General features: G+C 32.6%; 1 protein-coding gene and 1 pseudogene across 4 annotated transcripts in view; one reads left to right on the top strand and one right to left on the bottom strand.

Annotated features, from left to right (window-relative positions):
• Positions 1-19,510, bottom strand: part of LOC148624539 (uncharacterized) — a 36,111-nt gene that overhangs the window by 5,120 nt on the left and 11,481 nt on the right. For all 4 annotated transcript variants that reach the window (XM_088567204.1, XM_088567203.1, XM_088567205.1 and 1 more), the window contains 6 exons: positions 18,563-18,795; positions 15,066-15,252; positions 14,569-14,642; positions 10,764-11,220; positions 5,503-5,607; positions 3,153-3,373 (listed from right to left, as the gene is read on the bottom strand). In XM_088567204.1, the coding sequence (XP_088423330.1) occupies positions 3,153-3,373; positions 5,503-5,607; positions 10,764-11,220; positions 14,569-14,642; positions 15,066-15,252; positions 18,563-18,795 (1,277 nt within the window). The remainder of the gene's footprint in view (positions 1-3,152; positions 3,374-5,502; positions 5,608-10,763; positions 11,221-14,568; positions 14,643-15,065; positions 15,253-18,562; positions 18,796-19,510) is intronic.
• On the top strand, positions 5,969-7,735 carry LOC148624540 (uncharacterized; annotated as a pseudogene).

Genomic DNA, 19,510 nt, shown 5'->3' with positions numbered 1-19,510 from the left:
TTGATAAGAATACCACAGTATATTGTAGATGTCAAATCCTGAACATTAGGAGCAAGTATGGATGCTATATCTCAGCTTAACACATCTCTAAATTTTGATTTTGAATAAATATTGACAAAGCATCTGTCTCTGACTGTGAAATAATACATACGTTATGGCAACAGAATGTTCTATGTTTTACTTAATGATAAAAAGTTTGTAAGGTAAAATTTCATCACACGTTTGCTTTTTACAAAGAGAATCATTAAAAAAAAATGTACCGAGTTAGATAAACTTAAAATTAGAATCAAATATAAGCTAGCAGAAATGTGTCAATAGAACATATATGCCATCTTCATCTCCAAAAGTCAAAGATATAATAAGCAGAAATCTGCCAAGAATTTAAATATGATACACTGCCAGTTGTCCTAGTGCTCTCTTCTGTTCTGTGGTCTTGCATCCTCCTTGATGGTATTGATCCCTGGTCATTTGCTGCATGTTCTCTTTCTCCTCTCCACCATGTAAGTGATCTCTCTAAAAACTTTTAATGTGGTTAACCAAGCACCAAGATAAGATGTGCAACATAGCACCCTTTCCACACATCTTGCATGCAGAATATGTCATTCTTTCAGGTCCCCATTGTGGTAAATTATCTGGTGATAGTAATGTATCATACACTGACTGCATAAAAAAATGCAATTCTGAATTGGTCTGTCTTCCAATAGTTTAATCATGTGATGCTGCATAGTGGAAATTCCTATCTAATCCATGCACCTTGCTTACTGAGTTCTGCTGCCTTGATTTTTTGGCATCTACAACCTCACGTCTCAGCTCTACCTGAACCATGCTCTTGTTCTTGATCTAATCTGCCTTGGTTCACTGTAATTAATGTATGACACTCAAATCCCTTCTCCACCTCTGCATGTATTGTTCCACAGTTCCAGCATGCTCTCCACCTGGTTGACTGTTGTACAAATCGACCAATTACTTCCTGACCTTGTCTGTACACCAGCATCATGGACCTTTTGAGCAGATGAGTCTCTCAAGTTCTTCACTTGTCTGCATTAAGTCACCTTGAACTCCTTTCATCAATAACAAATATTGGGTACCTGTAGCTGCAATGTCTTGCTGTAGCCTCCAGTTGAAGTAAAGCTTGGTTGAACTCATAATGGTCTTCTTACGCAATTGTTGACTGTCCTTGACAAGCCCTCTACCACTGTCATTGCTACCTTATAAATCAACAGCATCTACATGAGCCTTGATAAGATTCTATGCAGGTAAATCCAAGCTTTGTATCCACTGGTAATTCACACTTGTCTACTATTTTTGGCCAAGAAGTTACACTAGGATTTTAGTTCCTTTTTCTTGTTACTGTTTTAAGTGAAGAATCAAATAAAGTTTATCAAACGATTTGTTGAGAATTGCTGGAACTAGCAACTTCTGCATCTTATGACGTGGTTAATATGTATTTTTGTAAGGTTGCATCCTAAATATCTACCGGCAAAATAGAATATTCAACTATACAGATTTAATTACTTCAAGAAAAACCAAAACCCCAAACACTACGCAAAGTACTCAGACCAAATCCTTGTTTGAATCCCTTCGCCATGGACTTTCATCACTGAACAATACACATTAGCTAGATCAAGCAAAACGTAGTATTGTACAATCTTTCTTGCAACTTTTTTTGCCCTCTTTTGCCTCCATGGAGAGTTGACTGAAAATTACGGCGTGTTCCATACATCTTAAAAATCTTTGATTCCTGCCCTCTGGATAGGTAATATATGTATTTGTTGTTCTCCATGTACCATGATAGCCTCTTTGTTTACCCTTAAAAGAGGATCTTCCCCTTCACACTGAGAAGAGATATTGTCTAAGAGCTCTTCTAATTTAGCACAAAGCAAACCTCTGCCTGTTTCCCCACCTGTGACACCATTTCCTTCTTTCAAATGATGTGTACAATGACCACAGTTTTGGGAAGTATCTAAGACACTTCTTGTAGACTATATAATATAATATGATATAATATAATATAATATAATATAATATAATAAATTCTTTATTGGCACAAACACAATTACAATAATTGGCAAAGGCCCATATAATTGATATATAAAAGTGTAACATATATAGTAGCGGTACACATGTAAATAGAATATTAATCAAATGTTATGAGAAGAGATATTTGTTATGAAATAAAATTTTTTCTGATAGAAAAAATAATATCTAAAAAATTAGTGATAATCTTTAGTATAGTATACGAATCACTGAATATACATTGTTTCAGTGTGTAGTAATTAATTGAATCAATATCTTTTTTGAGGATATTTGATAATTTGGACATAAATTGATTTCTAACTTTGGAGTATTTTTTACATTTTAGCAAAAAATGTAATTCATCTTCAACCTCCCCAGAGTTGCAAACTTTACATATTCTCTCGTTTGCAGGCATTGATAGATGACGGCCTTTTTCTATTTCCAAATTATGGCTACTGATTCTAATATTGCAAAGAGAGTATCTTTCTGATCTTTTTTGGAAAATATCGACAAAGCTTGCTCGTTTGTATCCAATGTGTATATTTCGATAAAATGTTAGTTTATTTGAATTTTGGATTTGGGAATGTTGCTCTTGCATAAATTGATCGGTTATTCGTTGTTTTATGTTTGTTACCCTGTTGCACTGTAGGGCTGATTCTGAGGAACCTTCTTAACAATAGATGTTACCTCCCTCCTTCCAAGATTGTTCTTTGCTATCTAACTCTGTTTCAGGTGATTACATTCCAACATTGCTTAGATATGGTTCTAAGTCTACACATCATTTAGTTAATTTAAATAGAATAGCGAGACAAATCATCTAGTATAATAAACAAGAATCGGTGAATTAATCAGCCGTCAAGTGGTGTGAAGGGGAAACAAACATTGGTTTTACAAATCAGTTGGACCTACTGATAACTGATCTGAAAAATGAACGAAGACCAATATGGTGACTTTTTGCCATGAACATGCTTGAAAATAAAACATGTTTAAGATGTATAGTTTAGTAAGAAAGCTTGCAAGTCTTATACTAATCACACCAATAAGAAGCAGCTATACTGCATTCATATTTGTATATATTGAATAAATGTGAAACCCAAATAGTTTGTCTTTGTCATAAGACTGACATCAATACTTACACTGTTTGCAATATTGTAAATCTGGCAATTAAAAGCTCTAGTCCCTCTTCCTGTTGGAAAATAATCAGGGGTTTTAGTAACATTCTTTATCTTATCATCTTTATCCTTGACTAACCCATCTGCTTCACAACTTGCTGGTATGATGACAAAGAGCTTTTTTGGACATTTATATTTTGAGATTTGCTTCTCTGACATTGCTTTTTCAACTCCATCTAAGATTTCTGCAATTTTCAATAAGAATACAATGTACTTTTCTGTACTGCAATGGAAACACCAATAATAAAAATCATTAAATCTGAATTCTCTCACTTTTATCCATCACTTGTTAAAATCTTTAGAATCTCCAACAAACTAGGCATTTGCCTTAAATGGATCCACTAATGCTGAACCAGAGAAATTTTTAAATGAAAGACTCTAGAGAATTGCTTACCCTGAATTGCTCACCTTAAAATGTAGAAATTTTGAATTTCAAAGGTAAAAATACTTTAACAAAACTTGAATATTAAACTTTCTTATCTATTCATATACCGTTCAGTATAAGAGTAATCAAGGGAACCAAGGTTATAGCGGTAATCAAAAGAATGTAATCCAGGGACAAAGACCAGACATGGAAAACAGACATACACAACAAAGAACATAAACTCATACATACTACATACAACAAAGAACTAAAATCATACATACAAAGTAACAAAAGCAAATGAGCAACTCGGACTCCACTAAAAACTAGGAGCATGGACCAGGTGCACCAGTAGGGTAAGCATACTCTGCTTTTCTAGAAACACTTGCCTAGTTGCTCATAAAAAGTCAAGTCCAGGGTAGACAAACAAGGAAAGGAAAACCATGACCCATTGAATAAATCAGTTTTCATGGTGCAGATGGATACACCGTAACGATCAACGAGTTCATGATGACCTACAAACCATTTTTGAAGTAATCAAAAAGATTATCTCGTTGACTGAAAGTTTTTTCCTATATATTAAAGCTTTCAAAAACAAAACATAGTACAGCAAAAATTTACCATATTTAGAATTTACATGAGCTCATTGAAGGATTTCTAGTAAAATTTACCTAATGAGGACTTTGTCACATGGTTTATTTGATTGATTTAAAAGTTTCTTGTTATCAAATATCTCCAGGTAAAATAAAGTGTTTTGCAGGGTACATGATAGGTACTAGCAAATACTTAAAACTTAATACTTTAAAGAAAAGTTAATGACAACAGATGATGATGATGACAACAGATGCAGTCATGGCAATTGTAAATGATATTATTAGTAATGTTTCTCAAAATTGGCCTTTGAAATTTCTGAAAAGCAAAACAGTGATGAAACCATACCAAGGGCCATAATTCAGCTAAAAATATCATTCAACTGGAGATAAAAAATGCTTAAGATTTAACTCACCTAGATAGCTGCAATCAAGATATCTTAAGGTAACTAATTTCTTCCAGGAAGTGCAAAAAATATCCAGACAACATCAACAAATATAACTTCATGGGCCCAAAAAATGCTTCACAGGGTGCAGCATGATACAACTGTAGAGGTCAAACCCTGAACAGTTGAATCAAGTGTGAACAAAACAATTTATACAGCTTTCAGTTTTAATTGGGATATAAAACTGTTTGACACAGTATAAAATTCCTACTAGAATATAAGTGGTAAAAGAACTTTATATTCACAATTAGACAAAAGAAATATGAAATTCATACATGTGAAAAAAAGCTTAATTCTGACCCCTTTTTGGTCCCTCATTCTTAAAAGGATAAGTAATAATCCTTTAAATCAATCAAAACCTTCCTATTTCATATGAAACCTTGTACAAACTTTTAGTTTGATTTCAAACAGATCCATTCTCTTTTACTCAAGTCATTGTCAGGACACCGAAATATATACCAATGACATAATACAGGCACCGATTGAAACCTTTTCTACAAGAAGTAGTGGAGATGACAGAATGGACTATAAAATATATAAAAAATATCTCACTTCAAATATTAAATCCTATGGAAGACATATATAAAACCATTTGATTTTTATTCACCTTCTTTTCATTAATTTATTTCTTAGTCTTAAACATATGTTTTTCATGATGGTCCTAAACATTTGTAACACATGAAAAACATATGTTGCAATTTTTCCTGTGTGGTGTGGGTATGATTTAGAAACATTCTTTTCAAAAGTAAAATCCAGAGTCAATTCTGAATGCATTCAATGAATAAAGTAAATCTATAATTTCACTTCTCCTCTCTTGTTTGTACATGTACCTAATTTTTCCAATTCTCAATAAACACCGATAAAAAAATTGTCACTGAACATTGTTTCCATTAGATTGATAATATATAAATTACCTGGCAAAACAATTTGAAGATAGTTTGCAACATAACCCCAGGCTAAACCAACTGCAATATTTCCTGCTGTCAAAAACAACTCAGTTTTCAATGGCAAATCTTCACCTGAAAGAATCAAATTTTAAGTACAATGACATAGAAAACAAAGCTTGTAAAACACTTTATGAAAGGACAGAAGTCGTTATGGCAAACCAAAAGCCTGAACAAAAGCTACATTTAAAAGATAATTATTGTTTTTTTTACAAGTGTGTACTGGTATGTGTGAGACTGACACTTTTGACCTGAATATTTTTAGTTGTAATTTCACAGAAAAAAAAATCTTACGGTAGAAAATGCAGAGTTGTTGCCTGTTTATTATATTGAATATTTCTTTATTGTACAGAGAAGTCTAAACATCTTCAATTGAGTTTAATCTTTAACTTTTCAATTTAATCACCAACTAAAATATATTGTTTTACTGCCAATAATGTGTATTATTCATATGTATGTCTTGAAAAGCAAATAAATTCACAGAGTTGCCTTGCTAGAAAAATCAAGGAAAAATTGAGGTTGTGACAAGAACACAAAAAATATACATCACACAGTACAAATAATTTCATTATTTGGTGTACTAAATTAAGTACCATTCTGTGTAAGCAATGGGTGGCACATCATTTTCCAAATTTAGTCATTTTATAATAATTATGTTAAATATATTTCTGAAGTGTAAATAAAATAATATTTTATTTTTACAATAGAATATTGATCGTTACGTTCGTTCGAACATGTGTTCTCATCGCAATTAAAAACATCCAAGTGAAATCCGAATTCACCACATCTAGTTCCGTCATTACCCTAAAATGCACCTGGAAATACAGGTAAGCAATTTAGTTTTAATTTTTGCATTCAAGAGAACCGACTCAATTTATCATAGCTTTTGAAATTTTACGTTTCAAAGTGTTATAGTTCAAGTTTCTTTTCATGTACTAACATTTACGAGCAGTATGGAGATTGAATCGGATTGTCAAGACTCACCTTCAGAAAGTCAGCCATTTTCCAATATGCTGAAACTATTCAGGCTGAGGCAGACAAAAAACTTAGTAACATGGAAAATAGTTTCAATGATAAGTTTGATAGACTTTTTCAGCTATTTTCCCAAGGTAGTAACTGTCAGAATAAGGAGAGCTCAGCTCTGCCTAGATCTGATGGTCGAGAGGTGGATAACGACCAAGTAGGGGTGCATAGACCACAGCAACAAATTATAGGGTTAAATCCTAATTTAGATGAAGTCTTAGGTTCCCCTAGAATATCTCGTAATAAAGACTTTGACACCAGGTCAGAATTGTCTATTACGGTTAATGAATGGGAACGTCAGCAGTTAGACATCAGGTCTGAATATGACGAAAGTGAACCAAATGGAAGTGTTTCTGGAAATAGTCCATTAAAAGAGACACTGATAGCATACATGTATCATATTTCATGTGCTAAAACACAGAATACAGAGTTGCAGAAATTGGTGAGTGAGCATGAGTTGACTAATGAAGTCTGAAAGTAGTCAGACAAGGAGTAATTTTTTGTCGTAGATCTTTAAGGAAGACATTGCAAAACAAAAGAGTAGGGTAGTAGGGTAATATTAGACCAAGCACAAGTAGATATTCTTGAAAATTCTTGGCATAGCAAGAACCCTGATCGCATTACATCTTAAAGGGAGGAATACAAGAACATTTTCCCTATACATGATAGTGCAGTGGAATTTTTGAAGGTTCCTACTTTAGATGATATTCTTGAACCTTTGCTCACACAAACTCATGGTCAGAAGGCTGTTAAATCTTGGGACAAGTTGTATACCCAACCACTACGTCAAATTGAAAAGTTGGGATATCAAGCACAGCTTTCATCTCGTATGAACATTATTTCTATTCTTTACATGCAACAGGCATTGGGGTCTTTGTTAAATGCATTGGATAAGGACACTGACAAAGAAACTGTAGGTCAAATTGTTAAAGACCTATTTGCAATGTCAACAAAAACTCTTGACCAAGCGGGTTGTACCAGGGGCTTTTTGTCATTTAATTCCCTGTAAGGCAGCAAGCCAGGATAGTGGTTTAACTTTAATTAAAGATATTAGTACAAATGTCAGTACCTTCCTTTAACAGATGATGGGCTTTTTGGCCAAGCTTTAGAAACATATCTAGAGAAAAGGAAAGAACGTAAAGATCAACTTAGTGTTCTCTTCAAGAAAGAGAAAGTATGATGGTGGTGAAAAGTCATCAACTACAGGTGCTAAGTTTCCTAAATCTACAGACCCCAAACCTAAGGGACCAACAAGTGGGTTTTAAGGAGGTTATTCAGGTTCTAATCAGAAGTTTTCCCGTGAGAAAGGGGAATTGAAGTCAGTGGTGTATAAGACTTACCAGGCTAACCAGAAGAAAGATGGCAAATCTGGCAAGAGTTCTTGGGGTTCTTTACAGATCCCCAAGAAGAATGACAATTGACTAAGAGGTACAATATGTCTGTGTCCACAAATACCTGTTGGGGTCGCCTAACAAAATTTGTTCAAAATTGGCAGAAAATTTCCACAAATCGGTGGATAATTTCAATTATTCAAGAAGGTTAAAAATTGGAATTTCAAGAGAAACCTCTTTGGACGGGAATAAAGCCTACTTTGGTTTCTCAAAAAAAAATCAGTCTTTTTATGCAAGAAATGGATACTCTTTTGGCAAAAGATGTCATATGTCAAAAGTAAATTTTCCATAGGCTGTAAACAGTTTTTACATTACATTATTTCTTGTTCCAAAGAAGAACGGGAAAATGAGAATGGTGACAAACCTCAAACCTCTAAACGGGTATTTGAAAAAGATACATTTCAAAATGGACACAATGAGCAAAGTATTGAGCCTAGTAAAGCCAAACAATTGGGCAATATCTCTCGATCTGTCAGATCACCGAAATTGTGTCTTCTGACATGGGAATTGTGGCAGATGGCAATTCAAAATGGTATAATTTTTAAAGCAGCTCATATAACGGGCAAGAAAAATATATAAGCCGATCATTTGGGTCGATTCAAAATTCGACCAACAGAATGGATGTTGAACAAGGAAATTGTTAGGAAGATCTTTTCCAAGTTTGGGAAACCTCAGATCAATCTTTTTGCCTCAGCACAGAACAAACAGATTCTGAAGTACCCTATTTGGACAGCGGATCCGGAAGCAGTAGCTCTGGATGCACTGTCGATTTCATGGGAGAACATGTTTGTTTACATTTTCCCTCCAATCTGTCTAATTCAGAAGATACTGAAATATATCAGGCGGTAATGTTGTCAAGTAATTTTGATAGCTCCTCAGTGGTCAAGGAGAATTTGGTATCCGGAGATATTGGAGTTGTTGATAGCTCCTCCCCTCAAACTTCCATTACTGAAAAATCTGAGTCAACAAGGAATTCAGATTTATCATCCAGATCCACAGATGTTAAATCTGAATGCTTGGCTTCTTTCGACAGAAACTTCAAAGCAGAAGGTTTTTTTCAGAACCAGTTAGAGAGTTGCTCACTGCTTCATGGAGGCAGGGAGCTCAGAAGGATTATTCCACCAAGTTTGTCAAATACAATAGCTGGTGTAGTTCAAAACAAATTGATCCATATTCAGCATCTTTAAGTGAAGTAGCTGAATTTTTGGTTTATTTATATGAATCAGGTTTACAATTTAGAACCATATCTGGTTATAGATCTATGTTGTCGGCAGTTTTGCCTCCAATTCAGAATTGTCCAGCGGGAAAAAATCCACACATTTCAAGGTTGATTAAGGGAATTTTTCATTCTAGGCCACCTCAAGTAAAATTACTTCCTGAATGGGATTTAGAAATGGTTTTACAAGCTTTAGAAAGTTCAAAGTTTGAACCTCTTGATGAAGTTTCATTAAAATTGGTTATTTTAAAAACAGTATTTCTGTTGGCAATAACTACTTTTAGAAGATGTAGTGATTTGCAGAGTCTCAGAATAGATCAGGAGTCTATGAAGGTACAAGAGAAGGGTGTTACTTTCACATGACATGGTTTATCTAAACAGGATAGACAAAGCCATTTAGGGATGAAAATACATGTTCCTCATTTTGAGGAAAGGCCACTTTTGGATCCTAAGAGATGTTTGAAAATCTATTTATGACAAAAGATTTTCGACATAGGTTGGAAGCACCAGACAGTTTTAGGTTATTTTTGGCTATTAAAGAACCACATAAACCAGTAACAACAGTTACTATTTCAAGTTGGAATATTCAGGCAATCAAAACAGCATATGCAGATAAAAATATGAAAGTTAAAGCTCATTCTACAAGAGCAATTGCTCAAACTTGGGCATTGTACAAGAGTGCATCTGTCAAAACTATTTTAGAAGCAGCAGATTGGGCTTCTGAATCAACCTTTGCCAAATTTTACTTGAGGGAGTTAGATTCCCAAAAAGTATTACAGTAATGTTTTTATGTTCATGTCATGTTTTTCAGAACAGTGAATGACCAGTTATATGTATATAGTTTCTGTATATACTGTTCTGATGTTTTTTGACATTTTAAGTTATTGGTGTAAGGATTTTATTTGTACAGAGTATGTGAAAATTATTTGTACAACACCTACAAGGAAAATACTCTGGAATCAGTTGGAAACTGTGAGTATTCTATTATAAAAATAAAATATTATTTTATATACACTTCAGAAATATATTTAACACTACAATTATCATAAAATCTCTTCTTGAAATTCAAAAATTCTGTTTTTGCCTTAAAAATATTATCAGTACTTCTAGAAAAACAACCAAAAACTATTTTAATTTATCATGAAGCATCTGCAACATAGATTTATTTTGACTGCTTGTATAGGGAAAGAGCACAGGAAAATTTTCCCACTATTTTTTCATAGTACATTTGATTTCAATTAGACTTGACTAAAAGTATGTTAACTTTACAAACACAAATTTCTATTATTATTTCTGGGGGTTATGTGGTAAAAACACTTGGACAATGCAATAAAATCTCAGGGGTTTCTTTTCTTTATGTGCCACACCTTATAAACATAATGCCTGATCTTAGACAGAGAAGTACTTGATAGAGATTTTAGAGCTATGAATGCTACACAAATTTGTGCATTTCTATTTTAATTTCACTACCATAATCCTGAAAATATCAAATTGTGAGTTACTGGTAAATATTGAGATTTCAAATCTGACATCATCATACAATTAAAAAACATGGACAAATTTCTGCAACAGGTACTTTAATCAGCTGTTACTGGACTCACCACTGACTATGTTGAACAAGATATCTAGATGAGATTTACTTTCATCATTTAAAGGGACATATGTCACCCACTGAAGAGCTTCTGGGATGCACAAGTTTGTTCCATGTTGTCTCTCGATGACTGGTATTACTCTTACCTTGCGTTGATTGATTCCATCATGCAAGGTTGACAATACACTCAATTTTAGCATTTCATTTTTTAGTGAATGCTTTGAGATTAAAAATATGCACCACTGACAACTTCTGATTGCATCAAAGAAATGACGATTTTCCATTGCACCTGGTAATTCTTCAGGATGTTTCAATATACTTGAACTCAGGATCCTGTTCTTTTCAAAATGATTAATTATATCATTAGCTCTCTGTTTGTCATCTTCATGATTAGAATGAGCAACATTCACAAGGTATTTATAATCAGAGCGACTAGTTCCTTCAAACTTATCTAGTTGTGACTCTTCCTGAAGCAAAAAATTTAACGTCCTGATTATCTTAGCCAAATAAAGATCAGTATGATCACAGCAACACAGAAAAAAATTTGTATTAAAAGATAATTAATTAAGGAGAAACAAGTTTCACAGGGTTTCAGCTTGATACAACCACAGAGGTTAAACCTAGAGGGTTAAGACATTTCAAACTTGAGACAGCACTGACTTTAGATTGTGATTACATATTTAATACCTCGTAAAGTTTTAACCAAAATGAAAGTGTTTAAAAAACTCAAACTTTACAACATAACATAAGAAAAAGTTATTCATACAAATAAGAAAGAAATGCTTAATTATGATCCTTTTTTGGCTTTGGCCCCTAATTCCTAAAAAATAAAGGTCACACTTGTTTAATCCACCAAAACCTTTCTATTATGGTATGGAGTTTTGTAGAGCAAGTACAGTTTCATTTAAACCCATCAACTTTCACTCCAAAAATTGCTTCCTGGGTGTTTTAGACATCTTTTGGCCCTAACTTCTTCATTACAACATTCAATAATCCTTGTCTGACTTTTTTAAAAGTAGTATGGATTTTTTTAAAAGATTCATCAACTTTCAATGAAGTTACCTATAGAATCTCCTACAGTCTTGAGGGGATTACAAAATTTCTTCACACGAGAGCATTGTAGGAGAATCTATTTCTCCCATGAAATCTGTAGAAAACTCAGAATTGTAAAATGGCAGAAAAACATTGCCCAGTGGTTAAAACGTCAGTTGCATTTTTAATCACTGTCTTGGAACGAGTAAACATATATATATATATAAAATTTGTTGGGAATTTTTCAGACCCTTCTATATATATATATATAATTTTTCAGATCTATATTTATATATATATATATATATATATATATATATATATATATATAAAATAATTGTCAGTTCACAGCTTAATACAACTCTATATATATCGAACCATGGAAAATTGTAACAAGTCTGCAGACAACATTTAAACTTGATACAACTCTTATTTAGTACTATGATATTTGACAAGATTCTGCTAAGAATTAAAGTAGTCACAAAACTTTAAAATTTGTAGTTAGACATAAGAAATAAGCAATTTATAGAAATTTGAAGATATACTTATTGGACACAGATATTGTCTATCAGAGGTCTGAATCAGTAATTTGGGAAATCTGATCCCTGTCCCTGGGAGCCCTTTTTTTTTTATTTATTTTTTGGCAACATGTTATTTGTACACAAAGTCAAAATTCTGCAAGAAGGAATGGCTTTTATACATTGATAACCAAAACACTAGTACCCAACTTGTTTTGTTACATCAATAATATGCTAATAATTAACATTTGGGTTCATGTTGAGGTACTTTTTTCATGGGTAGTGGTGGCCATTTTTCACCTATTTGGACTTGGAAAAGTTCAAATATTTATTACTAGAGCTCATTAGAAAATTAAGACACTATACAATTGTATTTGAATATACAAAAGCTTGTTTGAAGGACTGTATTTGAAAAAAAATGCCAATTATTGGTGAAATGTTAGAAAATATGAAATTCTGAAAATTCCTCTTTTTATGAAAAACTCATTATTGTCACACTGAAACTGAAAAATAGATGCCTGAAATAAATAAATATGTTGGAAACATCAATAGTTAAAACAACAGTACCCAACATGTCTATTGCACACCATTTATATGCCAAAAATTAACATTTTAGTTAATGTTAAGGCATTTCTTTCATGGGTAGGGGTGGCAATTTTCCATCTGACTAGACATGGAAAAGTTAAAATAGTTAATACTTGGACTCATTTTGAAGCTAAAACACTATATTAATGTACTTTATCACAGAAAATCTTGTTGAAACTACAGTATTTTGGGGGAAGAAAGACAATAACAGGTGATATAGAAGAAATTCTTAAATTTCCCTTTTTCCGATTTTACAGTAATTGTCACCCAAAAAGGAAAATCTAAGTGCCTGAAGAAATTTGTGATCAGATATGTTGAGTACATCATTATATTAATTATGAATGCCTAAAATATGAGTTTTACACTGTCAGTATGCTGTGAATAAGAATTCTGTTTGATATTGAGACAGTTTTCTAGGTATAGGGGTAATATTTTTAACATTTTTGACAATTCTTTCTTGAAAATTAGTTTTTCATGGTTCATTTATAAAGAAAATTAATTTATCTATAGAATATACCAAATTTGAGACATTTTAGTTGAGCAATAACTTGAAGAGTCAAATTTATGAATTTGAAAATCCCATTCTTTGCATTTTGTGATAAATTTTGACTATAAAAATCGACAAAATTCATCAAAAGAACCCCAGAAGTATAAATTGTAACTTTTTCGGCAGGTTAAGGGTACATTTGTTTAAATTCACTCCAAAAGCCTAAGTGTTACTGCAACAATCTTGGTACCATTGTAAAGCTGAGACCTTGGGCTACATGATGATACATGATAAATTTGTTTAGTAATCTTGGCTTTTTTACTCAGTGGGGTACAAGATCCAAGAATATTCTTTGGCAACAAATTGATTTGGTAATGGGAGGTATAAAGGTACCTAAAAATCACCATGAAGTTGATGATCAAGTTTTTTATTCAATTATCATAAAACATTTTTGAGGTAGAGTGCGACATATGAAAAAAACAACACCCCCCTAATATTAGTTACAAAGTCCACTAACTCAAGAAGTTTTAATAAGATTTTCACCAAAAAGTATACGGACTGTTTGACCATCAATTCATAAGATTGATTGATTGTTGTTTTTTAATGCTGTTTCAGCGACCAGAGCCATATCACGACAAGAGCATTTAAATTCATAGAAACAACTATATTAAGTTTTAAGAAATTTGGGTAAGTTCTTCTCGAGATACGCTGCAACATATTTACAAGAAATAGATGGGCGGCCGGACGTACGGATGGAAGCTGAACATTTGTATACCATAATATGTCCCGTCAAAATTTTGACCGGTGTATAAAAATTAACAACTGCATCATAATACAACATTTTTTGTGATCGTAGAAATGATCAGAAGTAAACATTGTATAACAAAAAATGACGTTCTTAACAGTATAATGACCAATTTTAAGGACAAATACATTTTTCAAACAGGGAGCAGTGTTGTGAAGGGTTAGTCTGGAATGCTGGTGCTTAGCTTAACACTGATTCCCATATCATTGTGTTTGACTTAGCATATGCAAATTAACTTAATCACTATACATTATACATCACATTTCGTAAAAGGTTGACGTTACAGTATTTTGTCATGAGCTTATTTTACTATTCTGCTCAGCTTCTAATATAAGTTAACAACAATTACTAAGAAAGTAGTAAAAACATGTCTTGTTCTTTTATATACCTGGTGTGTCTCTGCCTGGCAAAGATCTGCCTTGATAGTTCTCAACAAAACTGAGGGTACACTATCTGTTTCATCTGCAATAAAAAAGTTATATAATGCTTGAAAACATGTTCATGCTAACTTGAACATTCAGAAAGTTATCATATTAACATATGTTTTTGACCTTGTGTTGCCCAGTCAATTCCGTTTTGATTATCTTATCACATCTTTGTTATGCCTGGTATTACATAATGTAGAAAACTATTCTTAATGTTTTTTTTATTATTGTTGTAATATATTTTTTTGGTTTAATTTTTCCATACAATTAAATTCAATTGGGATAAGATTGAGATATACACAAATGTTCAAAGCAAGTCTGAAGCTGTTTAATACAAACATTGTCTTTACTAGTCTGTTGTATATACGGTTTTTGAAAAGAAGGCTGAACTTTTTTAGACATCTGTTGACTAAATCAATGTTTCATGAGTACCCTTCCCTATCTCAATTCTAATATTTACCATTGAAAAGCAAAACTCTTGCCCTATCCCTGCAGTTGTCAAAATGATTTATCACTGAGTTCATAGTATAATAAAATCTACTCAGCTGCAGTTGTTTGTCTCCCTCATAAAATTTGGCTAAGTCATGTTCTTCCATAGTTTTCATTGTTGCAATCACTGATGGATACTCACACATAAAGTAGTAAGTCTGAAAAAAAAATCCACAACAAGTTAACAAAATTAATTTTATACTCTTTGCATACTTTAAGAAATCCAGTTTTTGCTCAAATTCTGCTTACATTTTGAGTAGTTTTGCATCAATTTTTTCTTTAGTTTAAAATTAAAGCTACCAAAACCATGAAGAAAAACAAATAATGCAATTGTTAAAGCAATGAAAAAAAATGCTTTGTAGGGTACAGTTTGCTTTGACTGCAGAGGTATGAACCCTGAACATGTGGAGTAATTATGAACACAACACTATGAATTTTTGATTATGATAGGAATTTAACCAGAACCGAAGTGGTCCTTTTTTGGCTTCTAATCCCAAAATGGTTCCAGTCACCATTCCAAAACCAAGCCCAACATTCCTTTTGGTACTATGGCACCTTGTGGTACAATTTCAGATATCCATTTGCTTTTACTCAAGTTAACAAACAGATATCAGACAAATGCTTGTTTCTGGCTCTTTTTTTGGCCTTTAATTTCTATTTTGATCAAGTCTCAGCCCCCAAAATAAATCACAACCTTCCTTTGGTGGTTTGACACCTAGTGGTACAATTTAAAATAGATCAATTTACTTATAGTCAAGTTAGTGATGAGACATCATGTAAAAGCTTGTTTCTGACAACTTTCTCAATGGTTCAAGACTTAACCCCAAATAATCAACCCAGTCTGATCTTTGTGGTATAAAATATTGCCTCACAACAAAATATTAGAGACATCCATATGCTTATGCTGGAGTTATATAATTAAATTCTATAAAATAATTGTCTTTGGCCCCTTTTTGGTCCCTAATTCCAAAACCATTGGTGTAATAGCACCCATAATCATTACCAAACTTTCTTTTGAGATTTAGAACCTGGTTATAAAGTTTTAGTACAAAGATCAACCAATTAATATTCATGTTATTGCACAAACATCAAGTGTCTTCAGACGGCAACTTCATGGACTATGTATGATGTGGATGACAGGGCCATACCAAATTGACAACTTTTATTCCTGAAGACTTTTGTAGTCCTAATAATAAGGATCATTTCAGCTATTGAAAGAATTTGGCTAAACAAGTAGCAACAGAGAAGAAGATTTTTGAAAGAAATGATATTAAAAATAGCAAAAAACGTTGAAAAAGGGCAATAACTCCACCACAGTTTAATGGATTTAAACGAAAATCTGACTGCAGATAGATCTCATAATTCTAAACACTGTTATCCAGATAAGAATTTAGCTAAATGCAACGTTTTGGAGATACATGCGAAAAACAAGCTTCTAACCCCTATGTTCTATTTTTAGTAACAGTGGCCATGTTTCTTGACGGATCAAAATTCCCAACATCAGTTCTATGCAGGATACCCCTTGGAACATTTGTGTTTCAATTGGTCAAATAGTGTCGGAGGAGAAGATTTTCGGAAATAAATAACATTAAAAAAACCAACAAACATTGAAAAAGGGAAATAACTCCAACACGGCTTCATGGATTAATATGAAAATTTGACTGCAGATAGATCTCATCATGCTGAACACTTTTATCAAATCAGAATATAGCTAAAATTTTATGGTTTTGGATATATATGCGAAAAACTAATATCTGACCCTTACGTTCTAGTAACAGCAGCCATGTTTTTTGACAGATCAAAATTCCCAATATGCAGGATACCTCAAAGAACATTCATACCAAGCTGGTCAAGTAGTGTAAGAGGAGAAGAGTTTTGAAATATTGTTAATGACAACAGATGACGGATGCCAAGTGATGGCAATATCTCACATGGGTTTTGGCCAGGTGAGCTAAAAACAAAATTAAAACATTAGCCTAATAACTAGTTGAATTGGAAGTGATATCATATTTGTAAATGACGTTCTTGATGTGAAGGGCAATGTTTTACAAGAAATCATATAGAATGAATTGAGAAATAAATCCATTTGGATTTCAGAAATTAATATTATCAAGAAATTCAAACGTATGAGATGGTTCGATGCACAAATATCTTAAAAATCAGCTGTCAACATTAAACATTTATATTGATGGAGAAAATTATAGATTTGGCCGAAGAACAAGAGTTTATATTTATCACTTTTAGATAGGAAACAGGAAACTCCAGTTTGTGTATGTAAATGAATATGAGACTTAGATCTTCAAATCTTGAGGATAATTATATATTACAAATATACACATTTATTTTTGAATATTTATAAGAAAACAAATTGAAATGTTTAAGACAAAAGTTGGTACAATATTTAATACAAACAAAATTGGAGAACAGCCCAAAACAATTCATGTAGATAAGAAGAAAACTATTCTACTTATTGTATTTATTGTCCATATTTGTGGTTATTTTAATATAAATGGACATCACTCTAGATGACAAGAGCAATATTTGTAAAAATCAAACTTAATCTAAATTTGTAACAGAAAATAAAAAAACATCTACATTTAAAAAGTACCTGCCAAACACCTATTCTCACGACAATAAATGCCCCCACCCCCAAACAAAAGCTACAGTAGTGAAAAACAAACTTGACCTTCATTTTGCCACATGAAACAGCGTACTAGTACCCAAGTTTTAAACAAATTTTCTAAATACTTTTCAAGTAATTGCAAGGACAAAGGTGAAAGACCTCATTTCCCAAGAAAAATGGTTGCCACCCAGAAACTCCTAATGCAACAATTGTAAAATACATTATGATCTTCAACTGTCACTAAAAAAAACAACATATCTAAATTTTAACAGAATCTGCCAAGAACTGTTCAAGTTATTGCATAAACAAGGGTCAAACAAGGATACAAACAAGATTAATGAACTAATAATCATAAATCTGAGGGAAATATTCAATAATACATGAACACAGGCAAAGTCAAGAATAAACCTGAAAGCTGAAATAAGCCAATATATTCCTGAATTGGTACAGGTATTTCAAAGTAAAATTGTGGATTAAACCTTGTTTTATGGCTAGCTAAACTTACATAGTGGCCATAAGAGTTCAAGTGTATGTTTTTTGTTGTGCACCTTAAAGACTTAAAGTCAAAATTGGTTAAGACAGTGGTTAGACTAAATGACTAGTGTAGTGAAAAACACATAAGTTATTATTGATAAGATCTTGATATTGACAGGAAAACTTTTTAAAAGATCTGATAAGGCGCACTTTCTTGTATCCTTGGTTAATAAGTCTGATGACAAAATCACAATGGTGTTTTTGATATACCGGTACATAATTGCATCTTATAAATTGTGAGATGTAAACTCTATAAGCAGGAGAAGCCTTGCTGTCCAGACCTTTTCACTAATTCATGTTTATATACATACCTGATTGTCATCTTTAATACTGTACACGTTGATATCATATTTTCTGAAGTTCCCACTTTTAATCTGTGCTTTAACTTCAATAGTGGTAATCAGTTCAATACTCTCATGATCTTTACTCAAGTCAAAAATGCATGTGCAGCTCCTTGGAACCATTTCATAAAGTTTTGTGGAGACATTGGAATTTCTTTCAAGACTACAATACCAGTCAGATTTTTTGAGTTGATCCTCAAGTACTGTAACATACAAATACACAAATTAAAGTCAGTACATTCTTATAGAAAGTCAGTTTAAAAAATTGGCAATGAACTTATCAAATGCCATTTAATAGGGTCAAATAAAATATTACCCCTGCTTCCTGTCAACTGCCCAACTCCTGCCTTGTCCCCACAACTGACTTCTTTTTAAGTTAACAAACAACAAAAAGTACCACAAAACAACCCAACATTTTACAAATGGCAGTCAATTTTCAGTTTCCACAAAGTCTGGGTGGTTAATAAGATGTTTCTTGAAGTTGATGTCTACGAATTTTGGGGAGAAAAATATCTCAATAAAATAAAATAAAATCCCAACTTATGGACCCATATTTTCTGACATGTATAAACAGGAAGCAGAGGTATAATTTTATTTGGCCTAGTCAAGCTACAATGGATATTAAGATGATGACTAGACTGTAGCTGGGACAACAAAATTTAAAACAAATTAAACGAAGAACAGCAGAGGACATTACTGGACTTGGATATCCAATCTTGACAGGTCATTGATTGTGTCTAACAAAAACCATCAGCCACTTAGTTCAACTAACACCAGAGTAAAAGGAGACTAATACAAGAGAAATAAAGCATCTTGAATAGAACATAAAATGATACACCACAATGTCATGGATCAACTTTGATGTAAGTACAAAATGAGAAAAAAAATTCTGACAGACTTAAAAAACATTATATTAAA

Source organism: Perna viridis, chromosome 2, assembly GCF_037379345.1.
Source record: "Perna viridis isolate PV_CMFRI_1.1 ecotype Kerala chromosome 2, ASM3737934v1, whole genome shotgun sequence".
NCBI classification, from domain to species: Eukaryota; Metazoa; Mollusca; class Bivalvia; order Mytilida; family Mytilidae; genus Perna; species Perna viridis.
The sequence above is the reverse complement of the archived record's forward strand: the minus strand, read 5'-3'. Positions and strand labels throughout refer to the sequence as shown.